The 25279-nt window shown below is 36.5% G+C and overlaps 2 protein-coding genes across 2 annotated transcripts in view; one reads left to right on the plus strand and one right to left on the minus strand.

Annotated features, from left to right (window-relative positions):
* LOC131425338 (uncharacterized) lies at positions 1 to 21154 on the minus strand. Its single transcript, XM_058587152.1, has 2 exons — positions 20713 to 21154; positions 1 to 546 (listed from the first exon to the last, which is right to left on the minus strand). Exons 1-2 carry the CDS (start codon positions 20796 to 20798, stop codon positions 114 to 116), a joined length of 519 nt encoding a protein of 172 aa, XP_058443135.1. The 5' UTR covers positions 20799 to 21154; the 3' UTR covers positions 1 to 113.
* Positions 21106 to 25279, plus strand: part of LOC131425337 (paxillin) — a 13943-nt gene continuing 9769 nt past the window's right edge. The window contains exon 1 of the mRNA XM_058587151.1: positions 21106 to 21262. Within this exon, the coding sequence (XP_058443134.1) occupies positions 21260 to 21262 (3 nt within the window). The 5' untranslated portion in view covers positions 21106 to 21259. The remainder of the gene's footprint in view (positions 21263 to 25279) is intronic.

The raw sequence follows: 25279 nt of genomic DNA on the forward strand, positions 1-25279 counted from the left end.
GTTTAATAGCTACTGTAATCTAGATCGGTTTTATCAAATGTTCAAGTAAGAAAACTAAAGTACATCAAAATACATATCTAATTCAACAATGTCCGTCGACTAAGCCAACGACGCTATCCACCTCCTAGTTGTAGTCTCAAAAAGTCCTCCACAAAGGATTCCTCACCAAAATCCAACCCCTGCTCAGCAGTTTCAACCATCAGTTCCTTTACCAGGCGATCGGATATATGCGAAACAGTCTGCCAAGGCCGTTCAAAGTTATCATTCACATAGATCGGATTTTGGGACATTCCCCGAATTGTTTGTAAGCGATTGCGACATACTTGTCTCTTCAACTGGACATAGAAATCCTGGCGTTTTTGTTTGTGTTGCTGATTGGCAACCTCCTGTGCTAGATTCAGATGAGATTGCACCTCCGGAAGACTCTTCCCGCTCGGATTAGTGTTGGAAGTGTGGCATTCTTTATCCGGCGGTGACACAATTTCAAGGTATTGCAAGTTATGTGAATAGTTGACCTTTTGCTGGCGTTGGTGATTTTGATTGGATCTGGCGAAAAAAAAACATGTGTTACTATTGAATTTGTGATATACTATAGCTGAGAGATTGTACCACAGAAAGAATTTTGTTTTGCGAAACACTTTGTGTTGTATTTTCGTTAAATAGAATATATAGATAGAAAGTGCGCATTTTTTTTATTTGCACCTAGGACTGTTGTACCAATAGTCATTAGTAGAGTCTTCATGTTATTTTGCAAATAGCCCCCTGCTAGTGTTTAACGGCCAGTTAATGTATGTTCGAGCTTGAACGTGGCAGGATTCTTAGTGCCAGTAGGATTGTAGCACTAGCAATGCAATGTACGCTATAAATCGGCTGCGAAGTTGTTGAAACAGATAGGCCAAATTCCAAAAAATGAATGTAACGTTACGACTTTGCTTCAGGGTCTAACGGATGAACAAAAACACCAGGTTTGCGAATATGTTTAGCTATCGTTGAAAAAAATAAATTTGAATGTTTTGTATAAAAGCAATTCAAGAAATTAGCAGCAGAAAAAGGGGCAACATCAGAATCGACTTTTTTCAATTTAATCGAAACTTGGCACACATTATTGGAATTGTTAACTTTTTGTTTCGTACGGATCGAGAGACCGATTCAACTCAAGATTAATTTTTAAAAAGGGTGAGTTTTTGCATGCATTTTCTTTAAAACGTAATAACTCGGAAACGGTAAATAGGACGAAAACGGTGTCCAAGAAGTTGTAGGAAAACGATCGGGCACTCTTAAACTTAAATTGAAAAAATAATATGTCTCTTTAATTTTTTTTACGTAATTTTATTTTAACCTCTAACTTAAATTTCACATTTTGGTGCATATTTATTTAGTTTGAATCGAGAAACGACGAAGTTACAGCAACATAGTCATTACCACACTAGAAAATAATTTCACAGATGAAAAGAAATAAGTTTGATCGTTATATATTTATACATGAAAGCCAGAAAACTCTGAGTTTAGTTCTTTTCCATTAAATGAACCATGAGGTATCAAATCCATTAAATTAGTAAAATGTGAAATCAAAGTAGCATAGTTGTAGTAAATGTTTTTCTAGGCACCTATGTTTTCAAATGAAATTTTGTTAAATTTCTGTGTGGTTGTTTAAAATCAAAAGTGCCTCCAATTTTTCATGAAAAAACTACCAATCTGGAGCTGTAAAACCTTCCCAAAGCAACAACAAACAAAAAGGAAAATGTTGAGGTTGGATATTTTATATGTAGAAAGTTTGAGTAAAATTTAAAAATAATTTTGAAGTAACTAAAACGTGCTTTTGAGTTTAAACCTATTGTCTGTAAAATCTGAGGAAACAATTTTTTTCTAGGGAACAGTCTATCATTTTCGAAAAAAAAATTTTTTCTTCGAATTTTTGTTATAATAGATTATAAGAATTTTTTGTCAAATTCAAATTTGCAGAATTCTTGGACCTGTGCACTGAACTCTTGCGTCCTTCTCTGTATGAGATAAGGAAAGATAAAAACCCATAACTTCCAGAGTTTTGTTCAGATAGGCTTGAAAATTTGACAACACATTCTGGAAATGTTTTATTACAAGAAAATACAAAGAAAAAAGAAATGATTTCTTTAAAGTGTTAGACCCTCCAAGGCCCTTAAAGTAAATCAACTATTTTATAGCAATGATCAGCAAAAAAAAATAACCAAACGATTTGTTGAGTTAGTAAAATTCGCCTGCAAAAGAGTTTCCGTAAAAAATTTTATATTTCATATTTTTTAAATTTTTTCAATGTAGAGATTTTTTTTATAGAGATGAAAGGGGCGTCTCTATAATTTATTCTTGCATTTTTTCCAACTTTTTTCGGAACGTGTGCAAAATATTCCTCCGTGCCGTCGACGATCTTCTTCCGCGAACTAATTTTTAGTATTGTTTCGTCTTTGAAATTTAGGATCCGATGACAATCCTAAATCACAAGAGTTAAATCGGACGAATAAGGTGGATGGGGAAGTAATTGAAATCACGATTCGTTCATGTTTGTGCTTAGGGCTCATAACCGTTTTTAATTTTCTTTGCGTTTCGTCAGTGCGAGGCAGTACAAAGCAGTTCAACTAGAACCGCTAAGCAGACGTAAAGTCGATGCTATTTGCAAAACACGATGTATTTTGCATCGTGGTGCCACGTCTTTACTAACCTACCAAACGAAAACGTTGTATTCGGCTTATACTGATCGAGGCAGGTATGGTCATTTAAGGGTTAGCCTATGTTTGTGCTCATGATTCGATGATTTTAGCCATAGTTCATTTGTTTCGGAAGAAGCAGTTAAGTTTTTGTCCAGGTTTCTTATATTCAAAGTATTTCCGTATCCGGCTTTTGTACTCAATGTTTTCGATCCGATTTTCTCATTTCAAAATACTCAAACGGGTTCATACTAAGTTACATTTATCCGATTTTTGCATTTAGCCGTTCATATATGGTCTATTTTTTGCAAAACATTTCACCCAAAGCGGTGAACTTTTATAAAAGTTGTGACGTACTTGCAAATATTTTCACTTAATCTAACGATTTGGAGCACATGAATCAGGTACAAAATACATAAAAACCAAACTTAAAATCCTATTTCTCCCCAATAAAATCAGAGGTCAAACTAAACCTATCTATTATTCATCTGATTCTCTCGGTGTTTTGATGGCATGCTACATGTTGACCACAGAGAGAAACCACGACATGAAGAGCTATGTTTGTTGTCATGGCTTATTTGCAAAGAGATATCCCCGGCTTTAATTAATGGGAGAATGTGCTTAATATTGAAAAATGTGCAACGAATTCATTGAAGCAAACTCATTTTTACTAAGGTATACTTACTGGCACGACTAGTTATTAATAGTTCGGACTGATTTGTACATTTTTCTCTTCTAACTAATGCAGTTTCGTAGGAGTCCATGTAGATTTTTTCATTTGTATAATCCGAAGTCACATGTGCTCCGTTAGAGGAATGCAAGATCACGTTGCAGGAAATGTCATTTCAAATTGATGGCTGATCGACTGGATTTCATCAATGTAGAAAAACACTTGTTCGATCCAATGAACTAACATCTCACAACTGACGTTCAACCGATCAAATAAAATAAGTTTTGACCTTTCTTTATCAACAATAGGAACTATACCATATTACTAATAAGCTCCTGCTTGTGCATATTCTCTATACAATGAAATGATTATTTCATTCTGTCTTCATCGCTATAGCGTAATTCAACTAAAAATTCGTCTCGCTCTATAGTTAAATCTGACATACACTGAAAAAAAACTGATTCACTAGTTTCCTGTTCCGTGTTGGTAAATGCCACATAAATGATACTCCAAAGTAAAGGCACAGAGAACAGACATCCAAGCTAGTACAAACTTTTTCAAGAAATTCGTGAAAAGCATACAAGTGAAAAGTCACCTTTGCGTTCGATGAATTACCATTGCATGAAACCTCGAAGCGCCTCTATGGGCGAATTGCTACTTGGTGATCACTTTTTAAAACAACGGTTCATTTTTTGACACACATTGAAATCTCTACTTGGATGTCTGTTCTCCGTGATAAAGGTATCTTCTCTTGCCAATGACTGAATGGGTGGAGGAGATTAAGATCGTTTTCGCTTGATGCCAAACCTAAGAAAGTTTCCACTCTAACTGCTGTCAAATCGTTTTTTTTTTCAACGTTATTGAGCTGAAAATCGAGTCAGCTAGCCTGATTCTTATATCGCGTCCACTCAAACCCCCGTTGCTAAGTGCGAGCTAAACACCGTTTCGTGAAAAGTGTTTGTTTGGCAAACTATCCTGGGTCAGTTTCAGTTTTCTCAATCGAAAACGACATAAATAAGTCAGTCGTGAACGGAACATCTTGGGTTCGTGATAAAGACTGTACTGGAAAAAACGCAACATTTTCTTCTGTGTATAGCTTTTAAACAATGATTGATGCAATTTTAGGTAACATTAGTTTAGAGTGTTATGTTTACATGTGCAAAGAAATACGCTACAATAAGTTATGACAAGACGATACAGCGGCTAGCTGGAAGGAAAGCGAAGAAATGCAACCCCTTGATGACATTTAAGTTGAGGGATTACTTCAAGCGCCCTACGAATCTTTCGATTCGGAACGTGACCAAGGTCAATTTGGTCCGTTTGGTTCGTCCAGAAGACAATGGACCGGGCCAGACTTCATGCCTTCGAGGTAAGGAAGGCGCCCAACCGAATCGATAAACAAAATACACTGGCCAAATCCCGTGCCTGAAAACTTACTTGATGTGGCAGGCGATCTATGGATGCGGTAAATTCAGCAAGCCGCACATATCGATCGGCTCCATCATCAGGTAAATATATGAGGAAGAATGGCTCCAGAATCGTCTGCTGCCTTTTCTCAATTCCCTCGATGATAGTTTATATTTGTTTATTTCCTAAGAATTTAAAAAATAGTTAAAATGAAAGAAATTTTTGGTGATCTTTTTTTGGCTGTTGATTTTTTTTAATACTCAAGCGAAGCGTTAAAAGTCAGAACAGCTCGAGTTTCCGAATGCTCAGTTTCTCAAACAAACGTTTCATTGTTCACTACAACTGCTGAAGCAAAATGCCTGTTACACGCAGAAAAATTGAGCTTTTTTAAAATAACAAAAAAAATAAGCGTATTTTTAAATATGATTTCTGTTAATTCCAAGCTAGAATATGTTATGATTGTTTTGAACCAACTTCTCCCTCCTACATCAACAATTTCATCTGTTTGATTTGAAGCATCATGCTGATCCTGGCTAACGAAAAAAGATTTGTTTCCACTGATTTCATTACATGTCAACAAAAGTTTATTCAATCATGTTTTACATTTGCATTACGAAAAAAAAAATTTATTCATTTTATCTATGATCTTAGTTGTGTAATGATGCAACGAAATTTATTCCTTATAATTTAGATAATTTTCTCTCTTGTGGATAATTAAAAAAGTTTGCACGTGTTTCAGAAGGAAAATTGATGTGTTTATTTCGTTTTCTTGAATCTTTTGAACATTTCAAGTTTATGTATAGATAATTCAAAATATTACTAAATCTGCATAACATTACATAACACGTTTTTTACAGAAAAATATTTGATACAGGATCTCTATCTTTACCGGACTTATGGAGCATTGGATAGAATTAAAATTAATATGACAGGATCTTGATTGAGAATAACTCGATCGTCCCATGACAAAAGGGACCAAATGCTATAATATAATATAATAATCAGAGTTTTCCAAATTATAGATTCAACACCAAAATTCTTATCCGTGCAAGTTCACCTGTTTATACGTGCGTTGACAAATATTGCTTACTGTTTGAACCGGTGCCAGCATTTGAACGCTATAAATCGTGACGGCACGACTTCACTCACATGCACAGTCAGTCAACAAGAAAGAATCGTTCACCTGTGCTAAGTAAATTGCATCGACGACGATCCATTTGTTAATGATGTCAGATGTTGTGTACATTTCACATAATAGCGCGGTGGAGGTGTTTGATCGATGTAATTCCATTTGGGAGCAAATGGAGTGTCTACGAATGATTCGCCCTATCGACGCTGCAATTCAACGGATCCGTATTCCAACAAGAACGACAATACATCTAGCGTAGAAATAGTTCGTGTCTTTTAATGAGCAGTGATTTGTTATCTAGATACCTGCAAGCTTTCAAAATTTATGAGCCAGCCATAACAGATGAATTTCATGGATACAACAGAAACAGAAATTAATGGCTCTTTAATTGCATTAGAGTAAAAAAATCGGTTGTCGTGTTATAAAAATTATTACACTGATTGCGAGCATCAGAAAACCAGCCTTTCGTTTACTTTTAGGAAAAAATGGTATTCACAGAGCTAAACTTGAAATCCCATTAAACATAGGTACCTCAATTTGACTAGAACCACAGAAAAACATACATGAACTATGAGTATTTACTCAAAAAAAATTTTAAGCACTTGCTCCATCTATATCGAACTGTGCGAACTATTTGCTATCGATACACCCCTTGTATTATGTGAATGTTTTTTTTTACTAGTTGGTTTTCCCCGTTTATTTCGTATACACTGAGGTCTGAGGTATTATTTCGTATACACTGAGGTCTTTTTTTACGTGTTTTCTTTTTATGCGGATTTCCACATTACGCGGTTTCTTACGCGGATTACCCATGTTACGCGATTTCCCCCGCGTAAAAAGAGACCTCAGTTTAGTAAGAAACTTCGAAACTTCAATAGTAAAACTAGTCCAACGGGGCTTCAACTCCTCATATTGCAAATGGCCCAAAAATGGACCTCTGTTTACCGGTTTTGTTGAACGAAAAAAATTGCGTCCGGTTCAATGGTCTGTTTCAAAATCGGTAAACTAAAATCCCGTATCTGCCTCCTGTTGGACGATTTATTGGACATTCATTGGATTAACGGTTCAACGTATTGGACCAACAGAGGGCTTCCGTTGAAAGTGTTTTTCTTAGAGGGTTGTAAGGCAGCCGACACAAGGTTGGTTGAAAACCGGCTGCTGTCAAAATAGTGCCGAAAAAGAATCGCGTCATTCTTTTGTTGGACATGTTTCCAAACTCATAGTTTCTCATCACATCTATGGAATTTATCGCCGTTTTTCATTGAAAAACACTGGTGGCGTTGATTGCTCTGGTTTTGCACTTTCGAGCATAAGTAAGAGAGGAGAGTTGGCATCACTTGCAGTACGATGCGATGCCTGAGCGCAGAGATGCCATTTATACAGATTTATCTGTATTATACAGATTTTTACACCCTCATACAGATCTAATACAGATTACAGTTTTTATACAGATTCCCTAAATTTCATACAGATTTATAAAGATTTCACAAGAAGTTATAAAGAAAAATTAAACTGCTTTCGTCTGAGCTATCTTTTAGCATTTGTTTGCAGTGACGAGATGAAAGTTTATTAATCAACGGACAAATCACAAATTGAAGTAAAAATTTGTGTGCAGATATTTGATGATCAACGTAAAAAAAAAACATTTAGACAGAGTGAGCACGAGAAAGCATAGCCAAAGCGAGTAATGCACTTACAATAAATTGAAAGGACCTTGTCAGAGGTAAAGCTGAGCAGATTTATCGCTTGCACTCTACCATGTCCCCTTTTGTTTGCTGAATTAGCAGGGCTCTTTGGCTTGCTGATATTAGCAGACCAACAGAGGGAAACATACCCCTCTTTTGGTATGCTAATGTCGTCCACCAGCTCGATTCAGCTTCTTGCGTTTATTGCGTTTGTTTGCATATTAAGTCAACTTTTAAATCTAGAAAAGTATATGGAATTGTAATTTAATTGTGGTTGAAAAAACATTCATATTAAATTTCGTCTTTACATATTTTCGTGAACTACGAAGATATGAAAAATAAATGCTCGATGAAACTCTCATTCTTTAACCATAATCTGTTGAGAATTTTCATTTTATGAGTGAATACAGATAAATACAGATTTTTTATACAGGGTAATACAGATTTTCTCTAAAAATATCTGGCATCTCTGCCTATGCGTTGCCCTAAAAAAGCCTTATTTCAAACAACGTATATCAAAGTAATGCCGTTTTCCATTGAGAACTATTATGGTGTAGATTGCTCTGGTTTTGCTTTTTCGAACAGAAATGGCAATGAAACACCGTCAGAATATTGCATTTCTGCTCGAAAGTGCAAAACCAGAGCAATCCACGCCACCAGTGTTTTTCAATGAAAAACGTCATAAGTGATCGAAACAGTTATTTTGAGTGATAGTGCAGCCTGCTGTTACAAGTCTGTATACATAAGTGAAAAGTGTTATTTATTGAATATTGCTGATTCGCGTACTTAAAAAAGGTTCAAGTGACGGAAACTGCGAATTTACCGCCCAAAATTAAACGACCTCAACCGATCAAAGCGCCGTCTGCATATCATTGTCAGTGTTAAAATATTTATGTTATCAGATTTAGATGGAATGTGTAAAAAATTACAAGTCAATCGTGTGATTAAAGCTGAAAATCTAAAACTGATTTGCAGCAAATCCATCGTGCGTTTACTGTAAAATGCGAGCACAGATAACAGATATACAGTCATTTCAGTAAAAAGCGTTCAAGCAGACAGGTTGTGTTACTGGCTTGTGAGTTAACGGCTATCACCGAGTCAAGGCAACTTTAGCTGCAGGTAAACAAAACCTACCTGCGCCTATTGCAAACGCAGCAAAAGCTGGTGTACAGCCAATATTCGGGGCGTTCCCGACTTGGAAGCAATCGAAGAAGGCCATCCCATTCATACGCACAGAGGTGAAGAAACACAGAGGTGCGAACGCATAGAAGTGCTCAGTCACAGAGGAGCGGAGACGAAGGGGTGTAAAGGCACAGAGGTGCTAAGGCACAGAGGTGCTAGGGCGCATCAGCGCAAAGCCGCAAAGACAACCACCAGGTATCAGTCCGTATGGTGTACAGTACCGGTTGCGGTGGACAAAACGAAGCATTATCGTGTGGTGCTACACAAGAAGCATCACAACTCCTCGTCAACAAGAGCTACAACGCTGTATCTAAGGCCAGGTACAGACAGCGTACAGAGCAAGCTCAGCGAAGACCACGACGGCAGAGCAACGGAGATAGAAGACAGCAAATTTGAAATAGTTAGAACGAGCTTCATGCCGAGTACATGTGGAAAGCAGAAAGCGACTAACAGGTAGATCTATAATTTTATTTTATTTCACTTCAAAGAATATGCTCGTTTATATAATTCAGTTGAAATCAATTATTTAAACACATTTATGTAATGGATGATCTAATGGATGAGAATCCAGGAGATCCATCTCTGCCACCAGGCGAAAATTTAACGGTTCCTAACTCGCAGAGAACGAAACTTCAGCGGGCCCATGGATAGTATATTTTCGGCGTAAAATGAAGGCATAGAATTTATTTTATATATCTAAAGAATTGACATCACGATTTCCCGCTACCAAAGAGATAGTAAGAGTCCATAAAGACAAGATCCGCGTTGTAGTCGATTCCTTGAAGCAGGCTAATGAGATCGTTGTTTGCGAATTATTTACCCGCGAATATCGCGTATATATTCCTTCGAAAGACGTTGAAATAGACGGTGTTATCACCGAAGCGGGTCTTTCGGTTAAAGAGTTGCTTGAGCATGGAGTTGGACGTTTTAAAAACTCTATGCTTGAGGGAGTAAGGATACTCGAGTGCAAGCAATTGTACCCAGCATCTTTTGAAGAAGGAAACAAAACTTATCGACCTTCAGATTCGTATCGAGTAACATTCGCTGGATCTGCCTTGCCTAGCCATGTCCACATCGATAGAGTTCGCCTTCCTGTTCGGCTTTTCATACCAAATGTTATGAATTGCACGAACTGCAAAAAATTTGGCCACACAGCTACTTACTGTAGCAATAAGTCGAAATGTACAAAATGTCAAGGGCCTCATAAGGATAATCTTTGCGATAAAGATATTGAAAAATGTGTTTATTGTGGGGAAAGTCCTCATGATGATCTTTCAGTATGCGCTGCATTTAAATTGCGTAAGGACAAAATGAAGCTTTCTTTAAAAGCACGGTCTAAGCGCACATATGCGGAAATGCTCAAAACTATCATTTATGTCCCACCTTTGGAATCCGAAAACGGTTTTTCAAATCTGGCGGAACCAGAGGAATCTGACTCTGATGGAATTAGTGAAGATACCTCGTTTGTCACTCCTCAAGCGTCTGTTAAGAGGAGATTAATAAGCCACAAAATACAAAAAAAGACACCTAAAATTACACCTTCAAAAAAAGATCCCCGTGTTAAATCTAAAAAGCCAAATTTAAAACCAAAAACTGTGCCTCCTGGTTTGTCAAATTCACAAACCAATCCAGGAACTAGCAAAAGAAAAGACAATAATCCAGTGGGCTCCGTTTCACAGCCACCATCAGGATTACTGAAGTTTTCGGAAATTGTAGAATGGATTTTCGCAGCATTCAATATTTCTGAACCTCTAAAGACTATCATAACGGCATTCCTTCCAATAGCTAGAACTTTTTTGAAACAGTTATCAGCTTAATGGCCAGTTCTTTCAGGTTTTGTATCATTTGATGGATAATTTATCATCCGCCGCAAATGATTCAATCACTGTTCTGCAGTGGAATTGTCGAAGCATCATGCCAAAACTTGATTCATTTAAAGTTTTGTTGCATAGTCAAAAATGTGATGTATTTGCTTTATGCGAAACATGGCTTACATCAAACATAGCCTTAAATTTTAATGACTTTAACATTATACGTCTCGATAGAGACTCTCCGTATGGTGGAGTGCTTTTGGGAATTAAGAAATGCTATTCCTTTTATAAATTAAACATCCCTTCAACTACTAGTATAGAAGTTGTTGCTTGCCAAATAAACATTAAAGGCAAAGATATTTGCATAGCTTCAGTTTATATTCCTCCAAAAGCACAAGTTGGACAGCGACAGCTTAATGAAATGGTTGAAGCCCTTCCTGCTCCACGATTGATTTTAGGAGATTTCAATTCGCACGGAATGATGTGGGGTTCCGTTTACAATGATAGCAGATCATCTTTAATATATAATATTTGCGACAATTTCAACATGACAGTATTGAATATGGGTAGCATGACACGGATTCCAAGACCTCCTGCACGTCCAAGTGCATTAGATTTATCTCTTTGCTCGACTTCAATTCGACTAGATTGCACCTGGAAAGTATTTCCTGATTTACACGGTAGCGATCATTTACCAATCATCATCTCAATTAGCTGTAACAAATGTATTGCTAATTCAGTGCTCATATTCCATATGATTTGACAAAAAATATTGACTGGATTAAATTCCAAAGTAATATGTCAAGTATCCTAAATTCCATGGAAGAGCTCCCCCCACTTGAGGAATATAACTTCCTCGTTTGTTCGATACTGGAGGCCGCTGAACAAGCACAAACCAAACGATTTCTTGGCCCATCGTCTAACAGAAGACCTCCAAATCATTGGTGGGATAAAGAGTGCTCAGATGCTAAACACGCGAAACAAAATGCTTTCAAGACGTTTTTAAAACGAGGAGGAGGAACTCCTCAGAATTTTGAAAAATTCTTGGTTTTAGAAACCAAGTACAAAAACATACTTCGGGTCAAGAAATGCAGCTATTGGAGACATTTTGTGGAAGGTTTGTCAAGAGAAACCTCAATGAGCACTCTTTGGAATACGGCCAGACGAATGAGGAATCGTAACGTAGGAAATGAGAGTGAGGAGTACTCGAATCGATGGATATTTGATTTTGCGAGGAAAGTTTGTCCAGATTCTGTTCCTACGCATAGCATTATTAGGGAGTCTTCTTCAAATGATGATTCCATTGATAGCCCCTTTTCAATGATGGAATTTTCCATAGCACTCATGTCTTGTAACAATAACGCTCCTGGGTTGGACAGAATTAAATTCAATTTGGTGAAGAATCTGCCCGACCTAGCAAAAAGACGTTTGTTGGAATTGTTCAACAAGTTTCTTGAGCAAAATATTGTTCCACCTGACTGGAGACAAGTGAAAGTTATCGCCATTCAAAAGCCGGGGAAACCAGCTTCCAATCACAACTCATATAGACCTATTGCAATGTTGTCCTGCATCAGAAAATTGTTCGAAAAAATTATTCTTCGACGTCTTGACACTTGGGTCGAGACGAAAGGTTTGTTATCAGATACTCAATTTGGCTTCCGAAGAAATAAAGGGACGAATGATTGCCTTGCATTACTGTCGTCTGACATCCAAATTGCCTTCGCTCAAAAACAACAAATGGCCTCTGTATTTTTAGACATTAAAGGAGCATTTGATTCAGTTTCCATTGATGTTCTTTCAGACAAGCTCCACCAACATGGACTTCCAGCGGTTATAAATAATTATTTGCACAACCTTTTGTCAGAGAAGTGCATGTATTTTTCACATGGCGTTTTGGCAACATTCAGAATTAGCTACATGGGTCTCCCGCAAGGCTCATGCCTCAGTCCGCTCCTTTATAATTTCTATGTAAACGACATTGACAGCTGTCTCGTAACCCCATGTACACTAAGGCAATTGGCAGATGATGGCGTCGTTTCAGTTACTGGACCCAAAGCTATTGATCTGCAAAAACCATTGCAAGATACCTTAGATAAATTGTCCGTTTGGGCTGTTCATCTGGGTATCGAATTCTCTGCGGAGAAAACAGAGCTAATCGTCTTTTCAAGAAAGCATGATACCGCGCAACTTCAGCTTCATATGATGGGAAGAATGATCCAACAGGTTTTGACTTTCAAATACCTCGGGGTGTGGTTTGATTCCAAATGCACGTGGGGAGGACACATTAGGTATCTGATAACAAAAAGGCGGGTGGGTAATGTCAGAGACATAACTGGATATCGTGAATACGAAAACAACTGACATGTTCCTTAACACTTCCGAATATCAATTGTATGAATTATGCACGCATTCCCCTTTTTCACATTTTTCGCAAAAACAAAGAAAGCTTCACTTGATCTCGATTACTGTGAATTTCACACAGCGAAAAGTGCACAAATCTAAGCAAACTGTTCTTGATTTGCCGTAAACTGAGGATATTTCCCTACGATTTGCGAACAACAAATCCTAATAGTTCTTTAGAAAACTTTTAGAGCCATTAGAACGGCTGATATTGTGCAATGCTCTCCACCGTTGTTTTTTTCCCAATGCTAATGACTGGCAGCTGTGACTTAATCGCTCTTGTCGAAAGCGTGCAGACGACACAAAACACATCTGCTCGCAGTGGCGATTGAATCCAAACTGATTGAATTTTTGTTAAGAGATTTCCTTTTATGTGATTTCGTTTGTAGCTTTTTCACTAATGGGCGGTCCTAACGGCTATAAAAATAGTCGCATACAGAATTTTATTGTCGATTATTTCATTTCGGATTTGCATAATTTATTGAAAGAAACTATCAATATGCTGTAGGGATTCGTTTCTAGCATTCAGAAGGACCAAATTTAGGAACTCACTGTGATATTCACCACTTTTCGGAACATTTTTCCCGGACGATTTGTTGTACAGCAGCAGATATTTTGTTCTCTTCCTTTGAACGCGTTCTGATTGGCTGGTGTTGACATGGAGCAAATGAGACAGGTTTTTCAATAGTGTACTATCGAAATACTTCAATGCTTTTGCTATACACGTTTAAATTGAAAAATTTCGATTCTATTGGTAGTTAGATGATATAAATCCTTTCATAGATCACTGAGCTATGAGCTTTAAAAATACGAGAAAGGCAAACGCGCCTTAAGAATTAACCTCTTTGATACTCATTTATACCAAACATTTCAGAAAAGTTTAATTTTGAATTATTTGAGACTATGTCACAAAACTGAAAATTTTATCATAAAATTGTGATCATATTTCCATGTCGGCATGGCGCAAGAATTATGTTGATTCGTTAGATACAACAATAGATATTCACGATCAAAAACTTATCACTCTCTCAGAGGGTAAATTTTGAAAAGGCACCCCATAGTAAAGTGAGTCGTATTCACGACAAAAATGGGTTGTATAGAGGTACAGTAAAGTAAATTCCGCATAATTCTTTAGGAGTATTATTATGGTTTTAAGAAGAACCGAATAGAAGTCTGGAATAGAGAACTGGACCCTGAGTTCAAGACCTAAATTTAGATCCAATAACAGACTCAGAATCCAGTTTCAGTCGCTGCTGGTTCTCGCCTTGATGGCCAGCAAGCGAATGAGAGATGCGACCTGAGCGTTTGAGGTTTTAACCACGCAGAAGGTGCATTCTCCGTCGCTGCTGGTTAACTCCCGCTGCTGCTGCTGGTTAAGGTCATTTCGCCTCGATGGCCAGCAAGCGAATGAGAGATGCGACCTGAGCGTTTGAGGTTTTAACCACGCAGAAGGTGCATTCTCCGTCGCTGCTGGTTGATGATTCCACTCCCACGACGTCTGCTTCCATCGAACGCACGAAAAGAAATGATCGATTTTCGACCACGGTTCCCCTTTTATACGCATTTAGTTTAAGATATGTGCCTGACTTGTCGTCCTTGCGCGAAAAACCCAAGCGAAAATAAAGAGTTTTCCGCGTTGTTTTCAAATTTTAAGAAAATTTAAATTTCGAGTTGTTTGTGGTTATCGCACACTGTTCAAAATATTATCCTGAATTCCTGATCATATTTTTGATGAAATGGTGAAAGAATTATGTTGCTACCATTAATACAAGTCGAGATATTCACGATTAAGTTCTGCCCATTCTTCCATATGGCTAATTTTGAAAAGGCGCCCCATAGTAAAGTAAATCGTATTCACGACAAAATGCCAACAAAGAGTAAATTTTCTTCGAACGATAACAGGGTCTTGGTAGGGTGCTCATCCGCAAGATCTAATAAAATTGTATCAGACAACGATACTTTCAGTGATGGAATATGGATGCATTTGCTTTCGTTCCGCTGCAAATTCTCATATTATCAAACTGGAGCGAATTCAGTATCGTTGTTTGCGAATTGCTTCAGGCTGCATGCATTCGACACATACAATGAGTCTTGAAGTTCTGGCGGGAGTTCTTCCATTGAAGAATCGGTTTTTGGGAGCTTCCGTCGCGACTGCTAATAAGATGCGAGGTACTGAATCCCCTAGTTATTAATAACTTCGAAAGGTTAGTTGAGCTTCAATCTCAAACAAGATTCATGACAGTATATTTTAACCATATGTCACAGGAAATCAACCCTTCAAGATATATTCCTATCCGTGTCAGCCTCCTAAATGTCCCTGACTCAACTTTATTTTTCGACACATCCATGCAGCGCGAAGTGCGTGGAATCCCGGATCACCTACGCTCTATGGAAATCCCAAAAATATTTTCACGTAAGTTCAGGCATATTGACTCTGAGAAAATATTTTACACGGACGGATCGCGAATTGAAGAAACGACAGGATTTGGTATGTTTAACAATAATGTTTCGGCCTCATTCAAGCTTCAAGAACCTGCATCTGTTTATATAGCAGAGTTAGCAGCAGTTTATTATAGCTTGAATGTAATCGTCACATTATCTCCAAACCATTATTTCCTCTTCACAGATAGTCTGAGTGCAATTGAAGCCGTTCGCTCAAACGCTGCTGGCAAAAATGAACCGTTTTTCTTGGGCAAAATAAAACAGTGTCTGAACGACATATTGAATAATAATTATCAAATCACAATAGTTTGGGTCCCGGCTCATTGCTCCATTCCAGGCAATGAAAGAGCCGATAGTTTTGCCAAACGTGGTGCTATTGAAGGTGAAATTTATGAGCGACCGATTGCTTTCAACGAATTTTATAGCGCGACTCGCCAAAGAACACTTGCCAGCTGGCAAGCTTCTTGGGATAGAGATGATCTAGGTCGGTGGATGCACTCAATTATTCCTAAAATATCGACAAAGGCATGGTTCAAGGGGCTGGATGTGAGTAGGGACTTCATTCGTTTGATGTCCAGACTCATGTCCAATCACTACACCTTAGATGCACATCTCCTTCGAATTGGACTTTCCGAAACTAATCATTGTGCTTGTGGCAAAGGCTATCGCGATATTGATCATGTCGTTTGGACATGCATGGAGTATCGTGATGTCAGATCTCAACTAATAAATTCCCTGCGTACCCAAGGTAGACTATCCAATGTCCCAGTTCGAGACATTCTTGCTTGTCGTGACCTTTCTTACATGAAACTTCTTTATCATTTCATAAAGACAGTTGAAGTTTCAATTTAATAATTGACCCTTTTGAGAGTTAGTTCTGACACCTACTGCGTCCATTAGTTCATCCAATAGCAAAATTTTAATAAAAATCATGTGCTGATACAAACAAACTCAATATAGGTTACGAAATCAACAACAAAATGTATAAAAATTTAAGCTTATCTTATAATTTATAGCAGTTATTCGCTTGGTTCAAATATTGTTCCCAAGTAGATTTAATAATAAATAACGAAAAAGCTAATATGATATTTAAAAATATAAGAGGAATATGTTTTATTAAACTCAAATCGCTGTGACTATATTAGTATTATATTAGGTTAAGAATTCTATGTAAAAGTGATGATACGGCGAAGAAAAACTTAAATGTAAATTGCCTTAAGAAATAAACGTATTTATGAAAAAAAAAAACAGATATACAGTAGACGCGATCTTTCAAAACGTTTCACTATGTTCCGGAATGATAACAAAACCCTCCTGCCTGTTTCAGATATAGTCCAATTACAACAATTTTAACACTTATCACACGATTTCCCTAAGTGTTAAAGACAATTTTATTTCCATGTCGCATAAATCACACGAGAATTCGATCGAAATAAAACCAAAATAAACTTGTCATTTTAACCAACAGCAAAACTAAAATCTAGCGTGAAGTGAATGTTACACCAAAAAATAGTGGCTCATGTGAAAGCAACACCCAAATCGTGGTGGCACCTTGTGCCGTTCGCCACGCTGATTGAGTAAATTTTACACACAGTTCATAGGTGAGCCAGTATATCTGTTATCTGTGGTGCAAGTGCTCATTTTATTTTAGTATTTCAGTAGTGGTGTGTCATCTAGCGTTGTTTACAACAATGCGAATAGGAGAAGCACGATACAGGTGAGATCGTTTCTTATAAATATTCACATTTTTCTGGTTTACAAAATAGTTCAAACGTCTCCAAATAATCGACGAAGTTTAGTCCAGCCCGATTTTTAGTAAGGAGCAGTATAACAATTGCTCCTTACTATAAATCGGGCTAGACTAAACTCCGTCGATTATTCGGGAACGTTTAATCTATTTTTCTTCGGGTTAAACACTAAGTTTAAGACGCGCGCGTGAAGTAAATAACCGTGTAGATATTTTTTTTGCGACCGTGCTTAACTAGATATAGTTTAGACTGCGAAGAGTAGTTTTTTATTATTTTAGTTAGGCAGAAGATATCGACATTACTTCGTATCGCGTAAGGCGTTGTTGTTCGATTGTTGATAATCGAGTAATATCCTGCCAGTATTACGACAGTCTATTGAAAAAAGCAGAGCACAATGAATTAAATGTATGAATTGATATCGAACCTCTCGACAGCCCAAGCAGATGTCCGGAGTTTTACGAGTTTCGAAAGAAATTTATCATCTAAGTAGGTAGCACATATGAATACAAAATGTGATAAGATTGCAACGTATTCTCGGTAGCCGGCTACCCAGAGCAATGGTGAGACAATCAAAGGTGATCGATAAAACGATAGGAGCACAGAAAGAAATAATGAAATTTACACGAGATGTAAATCAATAGTAACATGGAATAGACATGGGTTGAATCGAAATTTTGATTGAAGACCTTCATCGATGCAAAACTAAATTGAATTGCATTGAATTTTCAATGAATATAACTGTATCTTTCAATTAACGCTTATTTTGCGATTAAATTGGATTGAAACGTACAGAATTGTAAAGTAATTTTATATTTAATTACGTGCTCCAAATATGTGCATGAAAATAGATGTAAATTCACAAAATATTTTTATCTGTGAGGAATATGTTCAGTTTTTGCAATGACTGAGCGGAAATATATATTGGAGAAGCCAAGTGAAAGAAAAACTAACAGAAAAGATGAATTTTTGGAAAAAGATACTCAGAGACAGGACTCGAACCTGCGTTCTTATGCAGGTTCTAATATGTTATTAGAAATATTGAAAAGTGGTTTGTACAAATTTTGTTGTTCAACAAGATGATGATGACTGCCACAATTTGTGTTAGAAGTAAGTTATATCGTTCATTTTGCCGCGTCAAAAGTCGGTCACCTAGTGGTGCCATACACTCTTATTTATTACAGATACACAAGTGGCAATGAGATACATTGATTCTCAAACGATGGGAAAGAAAATGGTGTTTATTCTAAAAGTACACAGAAAAAATTATGAATTTCACAGTTGATGTAATTCTACAACCGACACAATTCATAACAATTTAACTTGTCAAAAGACTGAATATTCCATTCCCACAGAACTTTACAGGCTCCGAGTGTAATTTGCATTCGGCTACCATTAGTCGCTATGTGGATTTATATGCATCAATAATCCATCGAGCCGATATGTGCTTCTATGGCACAGTCGATTACTGCCGTGCTTTGCGAGCTAATGTTTCTCGGTTCAAGCCGCGCTCTTTCTATCGATCTTTTGTTTTCATTTCAAGCTATGGTGATTTTCAAATCACTTAATTTTACATGTTCTTGAATATAAATTTGAGTGAAATAAGGCGCTCCATTTATGTGCATGTTATAAGATGTAAAATCACTAGATTTTTTCGAGCTGCACAGATAAAAATATTTTGTGAATTTACATCTATTTTCATGCACATATTTGGAGCACGTAATTAAATATAAAATTACTTTACAATTCTGCACGTTTCAATCCAATTTAATTGCAAAATAAGCGTTAATTGAAAGATACAGTTATATTCATTGAAAATTCAATGCAATTCAATTTAGTTTTGCATCGATGAAGGTTTTCAATCAAAATTTCGATTCAACCCATGTCTATTCCATGTTACTATTGATTTACATCTCGTGTAAATTTCATTATTTATTTCTCTGTGTGTAGATTGAATGGACAATGATAGTTTGAATGCTCACGTTCAGTCTTTGATGTGTATTTTTCGCAAAGTTGTTCTTTCGCATTTTTTTCGAATCGAGACAGAAAAAAATTATGAATTTTGTAGGTGACATAGTTCTACAAACGATAAAATTCATATCTACTTAATTTTTCAAATGACGAAATATTCCACTAGCACAGAATTTTACACGCTGCGAGTGTAATTTTCACTCGGCTACTGAGTGCCAGTGTATGGATTTATATGTATCAGTTATTCAACTAGCAGATATGTGCTTCTGTGGTTCAGTCGATTAACCGATGTGTTTTGTGATCTAATGTTTCTCGGTTCAAGTCGCACTGTTGTTATAAATCTTTTGTTTTTTGTTTCATTCGCATTCAGTCATGTAATTTTCAAATCACTCATGTTTGAAAAATCACATCACAAATGTTCTTGAATTTGGGTGAAATACCGTGATCCATTTATGTGCATCTTAAAATATGTAAAATCACAATTCGAAAATGATGTAAAATCACAAAAAATAGAGACAACGTAGACTTGGAACGAAAATCCCCTCCCCCCTCCTTCCCACCCAGAGAGTCTACATGGTTCATGAATGGTCCCCAAGAGGTGACAGCGCTCCCTTTTGGCTGTCTTTGGTCAATTTTGACCATTTGAATAAATCGCGTCTACATTAAATCACATCCATTTGATCTATTCTCAATAAACTCACATATTTTGCATAGTTAAGTTTTAATTCCAATTTTAAATAAAAATCAGCACAATTGACAATTTCGACAGATTTCCGAACGAAACGGTTGGCGGCGAAATTCAATCAGAAACGGTTGGTGCACTGCAGTCCGCATGGATTTGGAATTCATTTCGAACTGCACATGCAAGTATCTGCACCTAATCTTTTGATCTAACGAAGTTCTCGCTTCCCGCTTCGTCTGTTCCAGAGTTGGTGGTTCAATGCATAGGACACTGGTTTTACAAGCCATTGGTCGTATGTCTGAGCCTCGACCTGGAAGAATTCTTAGTACGCTAAGAAACGGCTGCAAAGTCTATTGAAAGAGGTCAAATTCCAGAACTGAAATGTAGTTTAGTACCATGAATTTACCTTCGTTTGTTTCGACCGTACGACGAAATAATTGGGTGGGATTGGAAAGTAGGTTTTTTTTACCGTCACTGCTAATCTCAATTAATTTGACACTTCAGCAGTACGGCTTACCGAAGACAAGATTAGACAACTGTATTCTAATTTTAGATTTTCTTGTTTTTCATGGGCTTTGCAGAAATATTGTCGATAATTGACTTTATGTTGGTAGGGACGTTGGCAGCATTTGATAGCTGCAAAATATCAAACAATCAGCCTGAGGCATCCTAGTCTGATAGAGAAAGTATGATTACGAAATGCATGAACCTAACAGTACAAACAATATTTTCGATAGTTAAATCCGCTGTTGGTCCCAAATTGTAAAAATACATGTTATTTTTTCAAATTCTCCGGAAATTGTTTGTCCCACTCGCAATGTTTTCGTATTCCAAATTGTTAAAGTATTTCACCTACGCCAGCACCTGTCGAAAAACCACAAAATGACAGAGAAAACACAAATCGACTTACCCGTGTTTCTTGTCCCCAAGCGGACCGTGCAGTTTGTACGGTGCATCAATTCCATTCGTATCCCTGAACCTGGCCGAGGACGTCATGCAATTTGGCTGCGGGCAGCTTTCCTCTGGGGAATGATTTCTGCCGCTAATCTCCAAATCAACACCCTTTCGAACTAACTTCTCCGACACCTTGCCGCAATCGCTACCTCGACTGTCGCCCACACAATTGCTAGACCTTTTCGTACGCCCGTCCAAATTTATTCCATCGTCGTCGTCGTCGCCACTCGCACCGTTCGCTGCGTGAGAAATTCGTTCTGTTCCCTCCTGTTGGTGCTGATGTTGGTGCACCTGCAAATTGGGTGGCGATTCGGAGGAAAAACACTTTTCCACACATTTGGACCGTTCAGTTGCACCCGTGAGTCCGGCTGCTTCGGACGGTTCTTCAGCTGTAGTTTTGGTTACCGATTTGTGAACACTTCTGGCAGTTGCATGCTGGAATTATAGTGTAGTGAAGTGAGATTTTTTGTTCGAAGAAACGAGAACAAGTTTATTTTTTCAAAATGGTACGTAGAGAAAATTATACTCTTATTACATAGATCTTCAAAATTCTCCGTGGAACGCTGACTTTAAACAGTGAAAACCACTATTGTTTCTCAAATATAAATTGATGATCACAAACGATAAACATATCTTTCCGTTTAAGGATTCCCTTCCAAAAAATTAAAAATTATTTGTTTTATTACACTTTCAGAATAAACTTTGTGGTGATAGAATTTTTGTTTAAAACGAGATTTGGTTTAAAGAAACGCCTGAAAATATTTTTTTATTTCAAATTTGAAAAAAAAAGGTTTTCTAAAATACCAAATTATCCAAGCTATTCGCTTTACCTAATAAGAAATTCCCCATTTGTCATATTCTCTATTTCGGAAATATAAATTTCTAATAATAACTGGAAACGATTATTGAAATTGACAGAATCTAGTATTTAAGCACAATGTAATAAATTGAGATCACTATATTAATTTATAGTCAATTCGAAAAAATAGACACCCCGTTCCAGTTTCCACAAAAACTTTCTTCCTGAAAAAGTCAATGTGTTGCTAATTTATATTCAATGTGATACACGCAGTATAAAAAATGTTGATTTATTTATAAGTGCGGCATACGCAACTATAAATAAATCGTAATTCGAAGTTCATGCTATTTCATTTTGTCATATATCATAAATATTAGAAGTGATCTGTGGTTTGGCTTCCGCTAAATGTTGTACCAAAACAATACGTGCACTATCAAATCGGAACAAAAGAGTTCATTCTTTTTATACAAACTATTCAACCAAGAAATGTATCTTACTTGGGATGCACCTCGTTGTCGAGTACTGAATGATGGAGGATCTCTTACATCGAATAGTAAATATTGCTTTAAATAAACCGACTTGATTTCCAGTTTGTAAACCTTTGTACCTTGTTTGTAAGTTTGACCTGACGGATTCGTAGCGTCAATAGGATCGTTGTACTATCCATGCAATGATGCTGTGCACTAAGAATTGGCTGCGAAGTCTGTTAAAATAGTAAGACCAAATTCCACAAAAAGAATGTAATACCTAGACTTCGCTTTGCTTTGCCCTTTTTATGTCCTTTCTGGTCATTGTTGTGCTTGGGAGATATAGTCATAAGCATAATTTCCATCGAGCACTGAATCGAGCGTTCTATGCGTGTAACTTTTTTAATGGTTTTTTGAGGGACTTAATGGAATCCCTAGAAATTCTTTCTTGACACATTTCATTGCATCAGCTTATTTCGAAGCAGTTGCATCAAAACCATTTATTTTTTGTTGCAATCAAGTCACCGCAACAAAATTTTCAACTTATTCTTCTTCTTTCTTATAGTTGATGTAACCCAAGTAGCATGTTAAGTTACTATCCTATATTTTATACTGCTTGTGCAATTTAACAAGTTGGTTTTTTTTACTATATTGGTAGTTTTTGTGTTATGGAAAAAGCGCAATTTTTCTATGTTATGCCACATATCTTTAAGTTCTTCCTGTATTACGTATAGCAACCATATAACTCTTCTTATTTTATGATGAATTTTGTAACGTTTATAGATATGTGACTGTATAAATACTTGTTTGTGAAACTTTTTTCAAAGAATTCTCACGTAGTTGCGTCTGCTTTTTTTAAAGCGATTTTTCAACTGATACAAAAATCATCGATCCCATCACAAATGCAGCAATATAATCATTGAAAAAGCAATTGTGCAACTCGTGGAAGCAACTACGTAATGTAAACAAGAATTGAATTGTTGTTTACAAAAAAACATAACAAATCTTTAAAAATTTTCTGCACGTGTAAAATGATAATGCTTCATATTGTAGAATTTATAGTTTGTGCTATTGTGAAATGAATATCGTCAATGAACTGCATTTTTATCGTGAAATATGTATGCGTACGCCTGAAATTTTCAAGTGCCTTCAAATTACAGTGTTTTGATAATTGTACACTAATTTCTGTGGAAATAACAATCTATTCTTTTTAATGAAAATAATCGGAATGGTGTGTAAAGTGTCTATAAGATAGCTTTCAAACATTCTTACAAATTTTCAGATGAAGATGAAGCATACATCTGCTCGGTTGGTAAAAGGTTCATTTAAATCCATACAGTCGCACCTGCTACCAGGATGCAAGTTACAGTCGAAACCATTAAAATTCAAGCTAATCAAACATTAAGTCATTACAAATGAAATTTTCCGTCATTTGACACACAGAAAAAAATAATGAATTTTACAGGTGACAGAATTCTACAAACAATGCAATTCACAACTACTTAATTTTTTAAATGACGCAATATTCCACTCGCAAAGAATTTTACATGCTCCGAGTGTAATTTGCACTCGGTTACCAAGTGCCGCTGTATGGATTTATATTTATCAATTTTTCAATAAGCAGATACGAGCTCTGCGGTTCAGTCGAGTAACCGATGTGCTTGTGATCTAATGTTTCTCGGTTCAAGTCGCGCTGCTTTGCTATCGATCTTTTGTTTTTTATTTCATTCGAATTCAAGCCATGCAATTTTTGAATCACACAATTTTACATGTTCTTGAATATAAATTTGTATGAAATACGACGCTCCATTTATGTGCATCTTATAAGATGTAAAATCACAAGATTTTTTCGAACTGTGCAGATTAGTTTTTTATAAATTACATCGTATGGGGAATTAAGTCACCTGTATTATTCAAATTTTTTTTGGTGTGTAGCATAATGCAAGTTACAGTCAATACCAGTAAAATTCAAGCTAATCTAACATTAAGTCAATACAAATAAAATTTTCCGTCATTTGACGAATTAGGTCTTTATGAATTACATCGTATGAGGAAATAAGTCACCTAAGTTTTTATTAAAACACCCTCGGAAGTTACTTGATATGTCCACCATTTCGAATTTACCTCATTTAAAAACATGTTTTTTCCTGTCCTTAAACTTACATCAACGAGTATTGTAAACGGAGTTTTCCTGACTCTCCCGAAAGTTTTCTAGCGTTTCTATGAAGGGCTTTCTTAGGCTCTACACTCTAAAAAAAATTGAATTTTACAGGTGACTTAATTCCTCATACGATGTAATTAATAAATACCTATTTTATCGAATGACGGAAAATCTCATTTGTAATGACTTAATGCTAGATGAGCTTGAATTTTACTGGTTTCGACTGTAACTTGCGTTATACTAGCAGGTACGACTGTATGAATTTAAATGCACCTTTTACCGGCCAAGCAGATGCATGCTTCTGTGGCTCAGTCGATTATCAGATGAACTTGCGTTCCAATGATTCTCGGTTCAAGTCGTGGTGGGTTGTTACAAAATTCTTTTTTTTTTATTTCAATGAATTTCATGTCAGTTTTAGACACAATATTGAATGTTCTTCCACGTAAATTTGCGTGAATTGCGACGCTCCATTTATGAGCATCTAATAAGATGTAAAAATTTTTAAGTATGTAGCCATAAAATCTACGATATATTTGAATGAAAATGAATATAGTTTTGATATATATTTAAATTAATATAAATAATATAATATAATGTGTTTCAATATAAAGCTAGACGAAATTTTTAGACCGAAATATCTTCTTATGATTTAATGTGATCACGTTATCGAGTTTCAACAAACTGCAAAGTATACTTCGAAAAATTGGAAAAAATCATTATGTATCTGAAAACTCGGCTCAGAGATTGAAGCCTTTTAAAAAAACTTTTATGTTCTTTCCATAAATAACAAAATATATTCAAATAAATCACTTATGAAGAAACTATTTAGTTAACGGACATACCGAGTTAATCACAGTATACAGAGCGTGGTATCCAAATTGACGGCTGTGATACATTAGCAATACCTATTGCTTCTCCTCAACGAAATAATAGAAGTACTCAAACGTTGAAGGTACGAGTGCATCGTAAGAAAGCTGCAGAAGTGTCCAGTGTATTAGTGTTAACCAAACGGCAGCGAGAAGCAGAGACCAGAGAATTGAGACGTAAACGGGAGATAAACCGACAACTATTTCACCGAAGTCATTCCGTCAAATTA

This window comes from Malaya genurostris, chromosome 1, assembly GCF_030247185.1.
Source record: "Malaya genurostris strain Urasoe2022 chromosome 1, Malgen_1.1, whole genome shotgun sequence".
NCBI classification, from domain to species: Eukaryota; Metazoa; Arthropoda; class Insecta; order Diptera; family Culicidae; genus Malaya; species Malaya genurostris.